General features: G+C 43.9%; 1 protein-coding gene across 1 annotated transcript in view; it reads left to right on the plus strand.

Moving 5' to 3' along the window:
- The window catches only part of MEGF6 (multiple EGF like domains 6), a 370,333-nt gene that overhangs the window by 85,015 nt on the left and 268,601 nt on the right, over positions 1-16,717 (plus strand). The window contains exon 4 of the mRNA XM_074218662.1: positions 5,528-5,632. Within this exon, the coding sequence (XP_074074763.1) occupies positions 5,528-5,632 (105 nt within the window). The remainder of the gene's footprint in view (positions 1-5,527; positions 5,633-16,717) is intronic.

Below are 16,717 nucleotides of genomic sequence, written 5' to 3' on the forward strand. Positions count from 1 at the left end.
GACGGACACTTGGGTAGGTTGTTGATGTAGTTTGTCCTTTGTTCTTGGAGAGGACCATGGCATCAGGAAGGTGAATAGGATTTGAGTGAGGGCGTGCTGTGCAAAGTCACCAGTCTCATTTTCTCCTCCAGAGCCATCTGGCTTCTGGTAGCCAGAGATGAATCAGTCAAAACAGCTGGAGAAGACATAACTGGGGAGACAGGATGTTTTTATGGCTGAAAGTGAAAGAAAGCAACGAGTGGCTAGAACCCTATGGGGTAGATAACTCAAAAGAGCTTGAACCTGAAACTGTGGAATCATGCTTTTCCCAAGGGAGTTCTGCCTTTGAGTTATTCACCCAATGCCAAGAAGGATGGCCTTGGATTGTTGGCTGAGTAGGAGGATCAGGAGTTTCTGATACAAGTGCTAATATTTTTTTTTGTTCTTGTTATTCTATAGAAATTTACCTTGGATGCTACAAGGGAGGGAAGAATAAATGTCTAGCACCCATATATCCTAACAAGGGGAAGAAAGGCCTTATTTCTGAATATAGCTAGTAAAAGTGTATGTTTGTTACAGCAAACAATAGCAATCAAGTTATAGCCTCAGGGCGGTGCTTGTTGAAAGGATGATGCTTGTCAAAAGAGTATTCTAAGAAGCAAACATCCTGCTGCATATAATAAAAAAGGATGGGAGAATCTAGCAAAGAGACCTTGAAATGAATCATGACAATCAGTTTATCAGGTCTTAGAGAAGCCATGTAGTCTAACTTCCTCCCTTCTACATATGGGGAAATTGAGTCAAACAGGGGTAGGTGACTTGTTCAGGGTCATGCAACTGGTTAGGGTTTAAGGAAGATGAGTCTTTGGGCACTCTGCTATTTTCTAACTGCCCTTATGACTTTAGAGCCTGTTCTTTTTACTAGTCATCCCTTCCACATCATAGGGTTTAGGTCCTTGACACCCTCGTGATCTGGAAAATCAGCATTAAAACTTTTTGGTCCTCTTCTTCAGACCAGAGAAGAAGTCTGAATTTTTTTCCTTTCTGGGGTTTACTGTAAAATTTGGGTTAAGTATTTGGTCATAGGTTCTGTGTTATCTGCTGTTCTTCACATGTCACCTGTGGCAAAACTCCCCCCAAATTCCCATTTTATTTCTTATGAGGATTCATATTGAAACACAAAGTTATAATGTGAAAGGGCTAATTCTATTTCTTTCATGGAATAGTGAAGTCCTCATCACCTAAAGGTCCTCAGACAGGGGGCAGAGGCCCACCCATCAGGGGTGAAAGATTATAGAGGGGGTTCCTGGTAGAGTTCAGCATGGATTGGGCTAGATGATTTCTAGAGTGTCTTCCCAGTTCCAGGTATGGGGAGCAGCCTACTCAAATGCAGAGAGAGAGAGAGAGAGAGAGAGAGAGAGAGAGAGAGAGAGAGAGAGATATGAACAATTTAGTTAGAATATAATTTGGGTGAAGGGGAATAATTAAATTTAGACAAGGAAGGGTGTGTAGGAGCCAGAATGTAGAGGATCTAAAATGTCAGACTAAGAAATTTGAATTTTATATCTTAGAAGTGATAGGATAAATAAATGGTCAAGGGAGCCATACTCAATTCAAAGGAAAAAAAATATTTTTTTCTTCAAGAAAAAAACTAAACTCCTCTCTTTTGGTTTCCATTTTCTAAGAAGGCCCATCTTTCTTATTCCAAAGGCCAAAAGATTCCCCAGGTATGGAAATGAAGAAGGAGAAATATCAAACATTAGTAGACTCCCAGTTTGGAAAGTATGGACGGAAAGCCAGAAATAGGAGAACTGTACTTTATCTGAGAAGGAAAGAACATGTGGGTCTTGGGTGGAGACAGAGCCATGGGGCATGGGGAAGAACCAGGGTCTGTGGGGCCCTTTTAGACTTTCTTCTCTCCCAACTAGAGATGAGTAACTGGGGCCAAGCATGAAACCTCCATTTATTCTTTCAACGGAGATTTATTGAAGTCCCTACCTAGATTTCAGCAAGGTAATTGTTAAATCATGTGAACTTTCCCTGGGGACAAGATGGAGAAATCTGGGCTGACTGATAATACAGTTTGGTGTATTTGGAACTGGTGGAATGAAAAGAGTCAAAGACTGGTCATGAATGTCTCCAATGTCTGCTTGTAGGAAGGTCTCCAGTAGGGTTCCTTGGGAATGTGTCATTGTTCCTGAACTGTTCATCATAGCTTCATGGCTATAGTATTACTGTGAGAAACAATAGACATCTTGCTTTTTAATAAAATAAATATCTTGGTTGAAAGGAAAGGGTTAAGTGGAAGGTAGATTTGATTTGCAGAATTCACGAGGTTGGAACCAGGCACCACATGTTGATTGACAGAGAGGAGATCTGAAAAAGATCTTTACCGAGCTAGGACATAGGGAAGGATCTAATTAAATGGAATTGAATAGAGATAATGTAAAAATTCAACCCTTTGGTTCAAAGCATCAACATCCCAAGTAGAGGATATGGAGTGTAGGTCTTGAATAAAGTTCATATGAGAAAGATCAAAAGAGTTAGAACATTAAACAATGTTGTGGTGTAGACTTAGAGCTTATGAAGCAGAGCTATAAAGAACTGAGTTCAAATCCAATCTCTGATACTTACTAGTCGGGTTACCTTGGGTAAGTTATTTCATCTCTGCCTTCCTCACTTTTCTCACCTTTAAAACAGGTCTAATAGAAAGTCCTTTGGGTTGACACTTTCCCTGGTACTAGAGTATAGCCTACTTCCTCCTAAGTCCATTTTCTTAAACACTTGTTCTCCTTGTACTGGGGCCTGGGGCGTCTGAGGAGGGGGACTTCTACAATATTTTAAATAGGAGAATGGTGGAGGTAATCAGCTGACATTTTTACACAAGGTTTGTACTGAACTTAGTGGGTCAATTAGGCCCATGATGCTTTGTCATTGAAATAGTTTGCCATAGCCCTCCTCCCATCCACCATCTTTGAATACATCAACTCTTCCTCTCTTCCCCCTTTTTTCTCTTGCCCCTCTTTTCCTCTTATCGTCCTCCACTTTCTGAAGCTACTCTCCCCCGTTCCTCCTGGTACATACATGTAGGCGAGGGCCCTGTTTGGGGGGGGGTGGCATTTTGGATAGTTTAGTGGAAAGGATGCTATATTGGAGCTCCTGGTTGTGCTATTTTCCTAGTTATAATCATATCCAGGAGTTTTAGTGGACATCAGGAGAAGTTTGACTCAACAATGTGTTGAGGCAACCGGATAAGTTTATGTAATTGTGGGGAGCTACCTTGGGCCTCAATGTCCTCCTTTGTCAAAAGGAATGTTTTCTATTAGAAGATTTCAACATTTCCCTCTTGCTCTGAATCTTGTGAAATGAGAAGTCTGCAAAGGGCCAAGTTTAACCCGAGGGAATGGATACTAATGGTGGATGAGGTATTTTTGGGCAGGGGGTCGATCCTTTCTGGCAGGTGTCTTCTTGCAAATGAGGCCCACATCCCCAGGCGACCTCTGAAAATGCAGGAGTTTGGGGGGACCAGAGTAGTATTTCCTGCTTCCTTTGGCAGCAGTTACTGAGGGCTGTGGTGAGCTGGGAAGAAGCCTGTAGGAAGGGAAGAAGAGCCTCAGCACTATTCCGTGGTGGGAATTAATTTCAGAAAGGAGATAGTTTGGGGTGGGGAGGGTGATTGGGCTCTATGGCTATAATGGAAAGTGGAGAATGCATCCCCTAGCTTGAGGATGGTGAATAATGGATAGAGGATTAGACTGAGACAGGAAAACCCTAGGCTAAACCCTGCCTTTGTCCAGTACTGGCTGGGTGACCTTGGGCAAACTCCTTAATCTCAAAATGCCCTGGTTAACTCAAACTCTGTTATAGAATAATTGCTAATCCATAGATCATTGAGGAAAGAGAAGAGGAATTGATCTCGTGATTTAATTGAGTTTCCCATCTAGGAAACATCTTCCATCAGATGGGTGCCTGCCCCACAATTTAGGGATCAGCCTTTGGTAGAGGTGATAAATGACTTGCCCAAGGTCATAGTGGCAGATGAGTTAAAAGGAGGACTTGAATCTAGGTCTTCTTGAGTCTGAAATCACAGGCACCATCACCAACATGAACTTCACCACCACCAAGACAAATGCTACCATCACTGCCACTATTAGCACCATCCTCAACCGATCCTTCAAACATACTAAACCCCACTGTTTACTTGGATCTATTAACAGTAATCGCTGACATTAAGGTTTACACTAGACTGATGAATTAGGTAGTACAAGCATTATTGCCCCCATTTTGTAGATGAAGAAACTGAGAAGAGACTTGTCCAGAGACCTAGAGCAATTGTTAGAGTGGATGTTTGAACCCAACTCTTCCTGACTTTGAACCCAGTGCTTTTTCCCTTCCATCACTGTCATACCTTCTCCCTCCCTCCCCCTCTCCCTATAAGAGACTCAAAGTTGTTACCCACTCTACCCAGAAGAAATATTCCCGATACATAGTTGGACACCCCAAGCAGAAAACAAAGGACTGAGGAAACAGAATGAGACTCCATGGTGATGACAGAGAGCGCATAGCACAATTTCCAGGCTACCATGCCAATGGGAATCCCTTTTTGGGAAAGAGGGTCATTGGTCATAGATTTAGAGCTGAAAGCAACTTTAGAGGTCCTAGAATTCAACTCCCCCATTTTGCAGGTGAAGAAACTGAGACCCAGAGAAAGGAAAAAGACTTACCGAAGGTCACATGGGAAGTAAATAATCATAAGTCATAGGTTAGAGCCAGGAGGAACCTCTAGTCATACTGTCTGATTTTATTGATCAGGAAACTTGGTCCCAGGATGTTGAAGGTCACACAGGTAGAAAACATAAAGACAGGATTTGAGAGAGGAGATTCCTTAATTTAAAAAAGCACAAAATTTTTATTTTCCTATATTTCATTTAACAAACATAAATTTTCTCTTCCTCCTATTCCCCCATTAGAAAAAAAGAAAGGAAACCAAGAACTTAGTAACAAATGAACAGTTATGCAAATCAAAGCCCCTTAGAGCTGTGTGTGTCTCCTTCTGCATCCTTAGTCGGGGGTGGGTACCATTTTCATCAGTTCTCTGGATTTGGGATTGGTCACTGCATTGATCAGAATTTCCAATTTTACTGATTGTTATTGTAGAAATCCTTCTAGATGTCCTAGGATGTCCTCACTCCCAGACTTCCCCTCCTTCCTGGATGACATCCAAGGACCTGGGTCCAATAGAGAAGCCTGAGTCGGACCACAGGAAGAGCAATGCATCTGTGTCCGAGCCCCTGCCTCTCCCAGGTGCACCCCAGGACTTCTTCTCCTCCCATTTGTGTCTCTCTTCCCATCTCGAGCCCCCCACCAGTTCCTCTGAGCTGTTTCTTAACTTATTTTTCTCTCAGCCCCCCCTCCTTTGTCAGGCTGCCCCCTTGACCGATATCTCCAGGAGCAGAGGAGCTATGGAATGTGAGGTTCCCCTGGCTGCCAGTGACCTGCCCCAGGGGCTCTCATTCCCCTTCTCATCCTCCCCCTCTTCTTCCTCCAGCTGTCTGCAATTACGGAGTCTGTTTCAATGGAGGGAACTGCATTGAAGGGTCAACTCAGCTGTGTCACTGCCCCTCTGGCTTCCAGGGCCCCCGCTGTCAGTATGGTGAGTAGAACCCAGTTCCTGTGACCCTCCTTCTCCCGATGCAGGCAGGCCACATTGGGCCTCGGGATGAGGGAGAAAGGGGAGGAGGGAGGGTTTCTGAATGAAAAGTGGGATAGTTCCTAGCTTTCTCTCCGATCCAGATTCTTGGGAGCCCTTAGTGCATTTCTGTTGATTGGCTCTTCAGAATCCCTTGACCAGCTGTGAGCTAATACTTACCTTCTCCAAAACACTGGCATAATCCTATTTGCAAGCCCTAGCTCCAAGAATTGTCTGGAACCTTGAAGCATGAGAAGCAGGAGTTTCTCTTATTATGAGATGCTGCCCATATTAAATGGGTCTTTCTCTGCAAAGTCACATATGAGCATCCTTTTAAATTGTTTTTTGAAGCCCCAAACCTTTGGTTTCATTGGTGTAGAAAGTTCTCCTGCCAATGGAGACGGCCATCTATTCTGCCCTTCAGACTTAGAGGTTGCTTCAGGGAGGAGTTGAGTGGCTGGTTCAAGGGGTCACAGGAATTAATCCTAGATCTTTCTGATTCCAGGCTGGCTCTCTGTTCACTTCACCCTGATGCCTTTTGAGATTAGTGGGAAAATTTGGGTTCAAATGCAGCTGTATCACTACCTAACTTTGCATCTTTGGGGAAGTTGGCCCCCCTCTCTCTGGGCCTCAGTTTCTTCTTCTGTGAAATGACTGGGTGACCCTTCAAAGTCCCATCTAGCTCTTAAAATTCCTCCTTTAATTTCTCCTTCAGCTTTAACTGACCTTAGTAGACACACAGTTAGCATTTGACGGCAGAAATCGGTTCCTCCCAGGTTAATGGGAGTCTGAGTTTGCAGCAACTGAAATGAAAACCTTTTTTTTTTTTTTTTGCTTATTCATCTGCCAGGCAAGTCAGGTGAGGGAGGAGGGGAAACTAGAGACACCCCAGTGCTGGGCTCCCCAGGAAATGGGCTGGTGACTTTTATGCAGCAGCCACCGGTGCATGAGGGTAGAGCCTGTGGACCCTGAGCTTTGGAAGGAGGAGGGTCCTCTTGGAAAAATGAGGGATGTTGGTCTTCTCTTTTTTTTCTAAACTCTGGGAGCCATGGCAGATTGGAGGGGGAAGAAGGGACACTGGAGAGATCTGGGATCAGAACCTGGTTCTTCTGCTATTGTACAGGGAAGCTTTCCTGGCCTCAAACCCTTTGTAACTGGGGAGGAAACCTTGGGATGGTCCAACCTTGTATATTCATTCATTCATTCATTCATTCATTCATTCATTCATTCATTCATATGTTTGTCCTTTTACTGGGAGAGATAGATGAGATTGATCTGAGACTGAACCTAGGATATCAAGGGAATTGGAAAGCAACCTGAGACAATGTGGTACAGCGGATAGAGAACCATCCTCAAGACCAAGAGGATCTAGGTTCTAATCCTACCTGTAAAACTACTGACTGAGAAGGTGCTGATCTGCATCAGTAAAGAGTGTTTCCTCATCTGAGAGGTTCTATTTCTAATAGTCACAGATCCAGTCCTCCTAGAATAGAATCATAGGTCCAGTCATTTTTGCACACCAATATCAGAAAGTGAGGAGCAATTCTACCAATCAGAAATGGGAACCATTGCTATAGTTTCAGTCCCATCCAACTCTCCATGCCCCTAGCTGCAGTTTTCTTGGCAGAGGTATTGGAGTGGTTTGCCATTTCCTTCTCTGGCTCATTTTACCCGTGAGGAACTGAGGGATACAGGATTAAGTGATTTGCCCAGGATCATATAGCTAGTCATTGAGGCTGGATTTGAACTCAGCTCTTCCTGACTCTAGGCCAGAAACTCTTGTGTCACTTAGCTGCTGTGGTCGTTAAAATAGTTGTTATAGTTAATAGATTGTATGATCCTTGAAGGCAAGAACCATGGTGATAACTAACATTTCTAAGATTTGCAAAAACTTTCCATATATTTTCACATTTGATTTGATAAGTATTTACCATCTGGCAGCCTGTTGATCCTCACAGCAAGGCTTTGAGGGAGGTGCTATTAGTATTATTTTACAAATGAGGAAACTGAGACAAACAGGACAAAGGACAGATCCAGGGTCACACAACTAGTAAGTGTGTTAGGCAGGATTTGAAGTCAGAAAGTCTTGAGGTCAGTTCCTGAGTCAATCACTTAGTAGCTATGTGACTTTGGGCTAGTCCTTTGTTTTCTGCTTGCCTCAGTTTCCCCTTTTTTAAAATGGGGGATAACAATAGCACCTTCCTTCCAAGATCGTTGGCGCTATGTGAGAGCTTGATACTAGGGCGACTCATCTCAGTATGGAGAGCCTAGGCATACGACCTCCTACCATCTTGTATGAAAACAGCAGCCATCTCCCCACCTTGCCAGTGGGTTTGTGGGGCTCCGAATGCTGAGTCAGGTGGTCCATGGTCCACTGCCAATTTCTTCACGGCCAGTCTCCCTTGAGGAACTTTAATTACAGCTACAGGTGGAAATTAAGAAATGCTTAAAGGGCCATTAAATCTCATTTGTCTAATCCTTTTGAGATACCCTCGGCTCTGCTCCTGGATTCCATTCAGAAATACCAGCCCATGGGGAGGCTGGGGGGATGGTACCGGCTGTTGTTGCTGCTGATAATGTTTTCCAGAGTGGAGTTTTCAGGCCTTTGGTCCCTGTGGTCAGGGACATTGTGGTCAGGGCTCTCCCAGGAGGAGTCTGAGTGACCTTTGGGGGCTTCTAGTTGTAGTGCTCACAAGCAGATGCCATGCGGCTTCTTTGGCAGAGAACTTAGATGCCCCCTGATGCCTCGGCCTCAGAATTCTTGACCTTTTTCCAAGATTGGCAAACAAGGCCCTGACATCTGACTGACCTTTCACCTGTTGGACAATCCCTTCAACTCATCTCCTCCGTTTCTGCTCCTTCCTCTAATTGAAACACAGATTTCCTTTCAGGATACTTGCATTTCTGAAACTGAAGGGGAGGTAATTTGTGGGGTACTGGGCTAATTGTAGAGTAATAATATATACTTTATGAAAATACTTCCTGTTTGGGTTTCATGATAGGCATATAGGCAGTTGCCCCCTTCCTTCCAAAAGCAATTGATTCTGGCTCCCTTTTCCTCTTCTCTTCCCTTTCTCCCTACCACCCACCATGGGGTAGACAAGACCATCATCTTTTGGATGGATTGGTTTTAGTGACCATCATGGAAGATGGGAGTGAATGTAATGGGTCAGACATATGTTGACTCCAGGGATGCCTCAGTGGGCTAGGGATGAGGTATACTGAGCATAACCCTCACCTGAGAAGTAGCAACCCAGGCTCTTCTGCCAGCCATCTAGAATGTATCTGCAGAACTAGAAAGAGTCTTGGATATCACTCTAGTTCAAGCCCCTCATTTTACAGATATGGAAACTGAGTAACTACAAAGGTAGCTGGAAAGAAACCAAATACAAATTTATATAAAAGTAGAGAAATACAGGGTGGCTTTGGGAGGGAGGGCACTGGTAGTTGACTTCATGCAGAAGATGGGGCTTGAACTGAGTCTTGAAGGAAAAGGGGTCTCTGAGGGGAGGAGGGGTCTCCTCAAGAATGAGGATGATGCAGAGATGGCAGATAGGTGTGTCCTGTCAGCACTTGGCATAGTGATGAGACTCTATACAGAGAAGGAGTTAAAATATACTTTCAAGAATTTAAGGGAATGTAAGCTTCTGAAAACAGCACCAAGGCCAAGCCAACATAGTGCTTTAAAAATGTTTCTTGGAGGGGTGGCTAGGTAGTGCAGTGGAAAAGCACTGGTCCTGGAGTCAGGAGGATCTGAATTCAAATCAGACACTTACTAATTGCCTAGCTGTGTGACCTTGGGCAAGTCACTTAACCCCATTGCCTTGCAAAAAATGCTTCCTGATTGATTTGTGGACTGCATGAATGATCCCATTTTAAAATGGGAAATGCATTTCATCCAGGAGCAGAGATTTAGGGGATATCCCTGCTCATGGTTGAGGGGCAGGGCTTGAGGTCCCCTCTCTGGTCCTATTGTAGAATTTTTATACATCAGAATGGATGAATTCAGAATATAATCCTTTAGATGACATCATTGGAGCATTTCCTGATCAACTAAATTCTGCAAGATCTGAATTCTACATGTGAGATTTTGATGTACTGAAACCTCTGCTATTGTGTGTGTGTGTGTGTGAGAGAGAGAGACAGAGAAACAGAGAGACAGAGAGAGACACAGAGACAGAGAGAGAGACAGAGAGAGACAGACACACACACACACACACACACACACAGAGAGAGAGAGAGAGAGAGAGAGAGAGAGAGAGAGAGAGAGAGAGAGAGACATGCATACAGACATAGAGAGACATAGAGACAGAAAGAGGCAGACAGAGACAAGGAAACAAAGAGACACAGAAACTCAGAGACAGAGAAAGAGAGAGAGAGAATGTGCTGTGTGTGTGCCAGATCCTGTTTTCCTTTCCTTGTAGAGTCAATTGCAATTCTTCTTGCTCCACTTCCCATAGGATCATAAGTAAACTTCCCGTTCCTCCTAGATGCTAGGACTTGGGCGCTACAGGCTCCCAGCACATTTGGGAATATTTAGCTAACCCCCCAATTATAATTGATTGCAGCTTTGAAAATACAGAACACATTTTTTTTGGTTCCCCCAAATTCTTTGACTTAAAAAACAGAATGGGAGAGGGGAGAGGGTGGAGGGGCAGGAGAACAGGACTTGGAAGCCTGGGCAGTATATTCCACATAGGTTGTATATTCTATATATTCTTACATAAGACACCCCTGCACCCCCCACCCCAGTCTCTGCCTTGGGTTGGAAAAGGTATACTGTCAGATTTGAAAAGCTTTGTTCCCTTTAGAGTGGCCTGAGGCAATGATGGGGACCCGGTCAGGACTCATGTGGCACCACACTCAAAATTAATGTCATAGAGTGCTGGAGAGTGGCCCGGGAAGGGGGCCAGGAAATCAGTCTATCCAGTTTGAGGCCCCATAAGACTAAGTAAGGCTAGTTGAGGGGAAAGCTGTGACTTCAGGTTCATTCTGTCTTCCCCAGAAGGGATGTGTGGGGCAGGGGCTCTGGCAGGCAGGCAGGGCCTAATTGGGGGAACAGGGAGAAACCAGCTCTTGCTTCTCACATGAGAAGCTCTGCAACACAATGAGAGAGGAAAGGGCAAAGTCAGAGGATCCAGGTTCAAATGCATCACTTAACTCATGAGTCCTTGGGCAAGTCATTTGACCTTTCTGGATCATCGTTTTCTGGTCTGTAAAATGAGGAGATTGGCTATACTACCCTAAAGGGGAGAAAAAGACAATTAAATAAAAGCCATTTTGAGCCTAACCTTTTCAATCCAAGGCACTATTGATTCTCTACTTCTGGAGTTGGGCAGGGGGGTCTTATGTAGAATCTACAGCCAGACTCCCATGTCCAGTTGAAAAACAGATAGTCCCCCAGTTCTCTTGCCTCTCCCTTCTTTCATTCTCTAAAATGATCTCTGAAATCCTTTTAGCTCAAATTGATGAACCTATGATCCTGGGTTTAGATCTTGGCTGTGCTGACTTGTTCTTTGACTTTGGACAAGTCACTTAACCTCTCCTTATCTCATCCTATCATCATCTCCTTATCTCATCTTATGTCCTCATCTATTAAAAAATGGGTTGAACTCAGGTTCCCTAAGGTGTCTTTTCAACTCTAAATCTCTAAGCCTGCATTTGGTGGGGTCCTCTTTCTACTCAGAGCCTCCTTTGCTTCATCTGCTGAAGCAGTTTGGATTAGATAATCTGACCCTGCTATTCCATGGGACAAATCTCATAAAAGAAACCAGGAGAGAAGACCCTTCCCTTTTCCCTAATTCTACCTTCCAATCAAACTGGAAGCTGTCCCCTGACCTTAGAATTCCATTCTCCCACTTCTAAGCATTGGCACAATTGGTCACCCAGGAATATACTCCTTCTGGTGGTCAAAATTCTTATCCTCTGGCTCCTTTTTCATTAAGCCTTCCCTAACCTTCCCAGGGGTTGGCCCTCCCCCCTCAAATGAACCTGAATTGACCTGAATAAATGTTCTACCTGACCACCCCATCATCAACAAATATTAGATCCTGAGAACTTAGTGCACATAGTAGGGGCTTAATAATTGCTTATTGTGGAATTGAATAGAATGAATGTCATCATCATCATCATTGTCGTTGTTTTTGAGGGAACAATGAGGAGTGAAGCTTTTGTAAAGGGCAGGGATGGGAAAACTTTTTCTGGCAAGATCATTTGAATATTTATAACTAATGATGAATATTTATAACATCATTTCTGGGCTATATTTGGTCAAATAGTTAATTAATCACTCTGAAAGAGCTCCTAGATTTATTGAATTTCGAGTCCTGCCTTTGGTTGCCATGGCAGCTCCAGACCATACATCCCACTAGAGGTTCTCTGCCCCTGGCATAGGGGAACTCTTTCAGACAATGCTAGCCTACATGGTTAGGTCTGAATGATCAAGGACCCTGAATCTCAGGCTAAGGATCTGGGGGGCTTCCATGCAGTTGAAAATGTTTTGGAGTGGTTTTTCAGCTTCTGATTCTCCCCTTTCCTAATAATTTTGGACAACACTATTGATCTCTCATGGTCTCAGGGGATTGTTCTAGATGACCGAAAGGTCCCACCCAGCTTGAAATCTGTGAACCTAGGCTCCTACCTATAAGACTTTGCAAATCATTGTACCTCCATGGGTCCTATTTCCACATATGTTGAATGGGGGGGGGCTATCAAAGCATTCCCCAGCTGTAGATCTATGACTCTGATGCTAACAGAGCTTTCTCATAATCATATAAGGCAGATCATCTTTAGCATACAACTTGACCCTTAGGATGTACTTAATAAATGATTTTTCTTTCATTCATTCATTCCCATTTTACAGATGAGGAAACTAACTCACAAAGAAGACTTGGCCAGGGGCCATACAATTAGCAATGAGAGTTCAGTCCCAGGACCTCCCTCTAACCTCTGGAAATGATCTGTGTGATAAGAGGAGACAAGGTGGATAGTTATATGAGCATATATACCAATACTTGCAAAGATCTGTGGTTTCATCCTACCATTTGGGCATTTTCTCTGCTTATGTAGATTGTTAGCTCTCCATGTTTTAGTAGACCATCTTTTTGAGTTCCTGTGGCTCATAAATTTTGCTCAGTCCCAGAAACTACAATTTAAGAACATGCTAGAAGGGGACCCAGAGAAAGGCCACCAGGATGGTCAAGGAACTGGAGAGGAGAAAAATATGACAGCTGTTTTCTGGTATTTAAAGGATGTCCTGTAGAAGAGGGATTAGGGCTTGGAAGATAGTATGTACTTAATAAACATTAGCTGAATAGATGATTGAATGCTTTGTTTGGACCCAAGGGAGCTGTGGGTAGAAGTGGTCACCAGGCAGATGTAGCCTTGATGAGAGAAACAAAGAGAGCTGGGTCTCTCTCCAGAGACATCTTGGTTCTCCTTCCATGGAAATCTTCAAGCACTTTAGTCTACCACTTGTTGGATGTCTAGGAGATGAGATTGTTGTTCAGTTATGGGTTGATTTTGGAAATTGTATTCGATTGGGAAATTTTGGTATTCTCCAACTCCAGACAAGATGGCAGCGTCCTGCCCCTTAGTTGTAAGTTTGGGACACTGAAAAGAGGACCGGTGTCAGAATCCCAGATCTTTCCTAAACTACTGCCAGTGTGAACTTGCAATGTGGCCCCTTAGCAAGAATGCTGAATCTGGGTTCAAAGTCTGAGGTCAAATCTTAGCTTTTCCAAATTGGGACACAGTGCCTAGAGCTCTGTAAAATGAAGGAGGTTGGACTAAATGACCTTTAAGTTCTCTTTCAGCCTTAAATGTGAGATTCTCCGACCTTTCTGGGCCTTAGAGTTTTGTCATCTGAAAAAGGAGTCAGAATTGGTCTGGAATTGTTTTTTTCCTCTTTTCGTTCATAGTATCTAACAAATAGTTTTTGTCGTTCAATCATTTCAGTCGTATCTTATTTTTCATGACCCCATTTGGGGCATTCTTGGCAGAGATCCTGGAACGGTTTGCCATTTTCTTCTCCAGCTCATTTTACAGATGAGAAAACTGAGGCAAAAGGGTGAAGTGACTTCTTTTTACAGAGCTAGTGATTTGCCATTTTCTTCTCCAACTCATTTTATAGATGGGGAAACTGAGGCAAACAGGGTGAGGTGACTTGCTCAGGGTCACACAGCTAGGACGTGTCTGAATTCAGGATTTGAGTTCAGGAAGATGAATCTTCCTGATTCCGGGTCTGGTGCTCTCTCCACTGTGCCCCCTAGCTGCCCTGGCACATAGTAGGAAATTAATAAGTGTTTACTAATTGAAGGAGAAGGTCTAAATAGCTCCTCACTCTAGAGGTGTAATCTGAGATAAGGGCAGGCTTTGTTCCTTGGAGAGGACTTGGCTTCCCCCTCTGAATCTCCTGGCCTCCCTCCTGCCTCCCCAAACAACCAAGAAGTAACTGCTCCTGTCTGTCATGGTGGAGTGGGCAGGAAGGTGAGCCAGCCCCCCTCCCCGGCTGCCACTTGTACTTGGGACCCACATCATCCAGGCAGACTGTCTAGACTTGATGAGACTAAAATGAGGGCTGAGCAGACTTGCCTGCCTCCTTCAGTAGAAAGGAAGCATTGTATTCTAGAAACCTGGCTCTTAAAGACTAAGATGTGGAGCTGGTACCTTCCCTGTTATTTGGGGATCCTTTCGTCTCTCCACAAGCTCCCTCTCTGTTGCCTCCTCCTTCCATGTCTCATTTTCCTCTCCACCTGGGCCTCCAAATTGCCTCTAGTTATAGCTTTGGTGGTAGGTAGAGGGGCAACTGAGGTCATTGATTGGCTGATGATTAATGGCCCCTGACCCAATGCCACTTCTGCAAATCTCAAATCATGGTGAAATCTGACCATATTAGGAGCTTTCATTCCTAATTCTTTAAATTCAAGATGATCTTTCCCATTTTGCAGATGAATACTGGCTCCAAAATGGAAAGTGACTTGTCAGAGTCTCTATTCTTAGTTATATTTAGTTTTGTGTATAGTTATAGACTCTTGGTTAGTCATAAATAACACAGTCAATATGAAATCCAAGTCCAGTGTCCTTTCCACCATGGCTATTTAGACTTAAGGAAGGAGAACTAGAAGGAGTGGAATCAGGAAGGCATGGCCTCAAGCCCCACATCAGAAACTTCCTAATTGTGTGACCCTTAGTCGCTTACTTAGCAAGTGACTTCACCTTTCCGGGCCATTGGTGTTGTACTCAGTGGTCTCTATAAAGTCTCTTCCAACTCCAGATTTATGATACTCTATTTCCATGCCTGCTCCTGCCTCTGACCTCATCAGCTCTTTGGATCATAAATCTGAAACTAGAAGGACTTCAGGGGCCATTTAATTCTGAATTCATTAAAATGCTGGCTCCTGTGTCCGTGAGTCCCCTGCCTATTTTTCTCCAGGCCGAGGTGGCCTTCTCAGTTTTTCTCCTGTGGCTGCCCTTCATTAAACCTGGGTCTCCTTGATGTCCTTTGAGAGAGGAGGTTCCAGCCTTGCCAAGTTTGGGGTGAGATGGAGCCTGTGTAGGTGAAGTGTCCCCTTCATCATGCTCTGTGGGAACAAGACTCTAGCAGGAAGTTGGGTGCGGTGTATCAGTCTGTGAATCAGGTCCTAGGAGAATCCATGGAAATGGGGGGACCTTCATGAAAAAAGAACAGGGGGTTGGGATAGGGATCTGGGGATTTTGTCCTCAACCAAAGTACTCCCAGGGGATCATAGATTAGGACCTTACAAGATACTGAGCCTCTTTTTACAGAGTGGGAAACAAAAAGCCCAAGAATTTGCTTGTGGTCACCCACAGGCAGTAAATGTTGGGGAACACATCAAGCCAAGGTCTCTCCTGACTTAGAGTCAAGGGCTCTTGCCATCATACCAGGACATCTCCCAAGGTATCTAGATTTTTTTTTAACATGGACTGTGTCTTGAATTAATAGAATTTCTCTTGACTGGGAAGCCACAGGAAATGGATAAAAGGTAGGATTCTGCCCAATCTATGCCTTTCAAAGATGGAGACACTGCTCTTGTGTTCATTTTGTGGACTGGATCTTGTGTTCAATTGGATTTTGTGTTCAACTGTTTTTGACTCTTTGTGACCCTATTTGAGGTTTTCTTGGCAAATATCCTGGAGTGGTTTGCCATTTCCTTGAACAGCTCATTTTATTGATGAGGAGACCGAGGCAAAATAGATGAAATGACTTGCCCAGAGTGACACAGCTAGGAAGTGTCTGAGGCTGAATTTGAACCTAGGGAAGTTGAATCTTTCTGCCTCCAGACTTTGTGCTCTATCCTCTATGCTGTCTAGCTGCCCCCAATTTAGGAACATAAAATCATAGGTCTAGAACAGAAGGGACCTCAGAGACCATCTTCTAGGAAAAAAAAAACTAAGGAATAAGAGAGATAAAGTGACTTTACCAATGTCAAACAGGTTTTTGTTCAAGGGCAAATGACAGCAGAATGTGGGGGGACTAGGGCTTTGGTTTCAGGCCTTGGTTTAGAGACACTTTATTTCTAAGCTGGAATCACCAATGTCTTGAGTATGAGCTGCTCTGTTCCCTCCTTTAGTAATACTTCCCACTTTTAGCAGACTCAGGGGCTATTCATTCTGAGGCAGGATTCAAACTCAGGTCTTCCTGACTCTAAGGCCCTTCCTCTATCTGTTCTATCACCTGGCTGTACTGGAAACCTAGTACCCATATGAAAGCAAGTCATTTTAACTGAGTCTTTTCAAGTCCCTTGCTGCTTCTTCCATGTCCCACCATCTCCATAGAATCCCTTTCCACTTTGGACGGCTCTATTAAGAAGAAATCAAATGTGACTTTGTCCCTTGGTATCTCCCACCCTTCCATCATTCATTGTTCTGACAGAGTGTGGGATCAGACAGAGTAAGTTGAACCCTTTTCAAGATCACAGCTCCTTGGTTTCTTGAAGATGGCAGTTGAGTTCCCTGAGCTTTTTCTTGTCCAAGATAAGCACTCCAACTTTTTCCATTGATCTGCACTGAAAGGTATACCTTTCATGT

Source organism: Macrotis lagotis, chromosome 1 (genome assembly GCF_037893015.1).
Source record: "Macrotis lagotis isolate mMagLag1 chromosome 1, bilby.v1.9.chrom.fasta, whole genome shotgun sequence".
Classification (NCBI taxonomy): domain Eukaryota; kingdom Metazoa; phylum Chordata; class Mammalia; order Peramelemorphia; family Peramelidae; genus Macrotis; species Macrotis lagotis.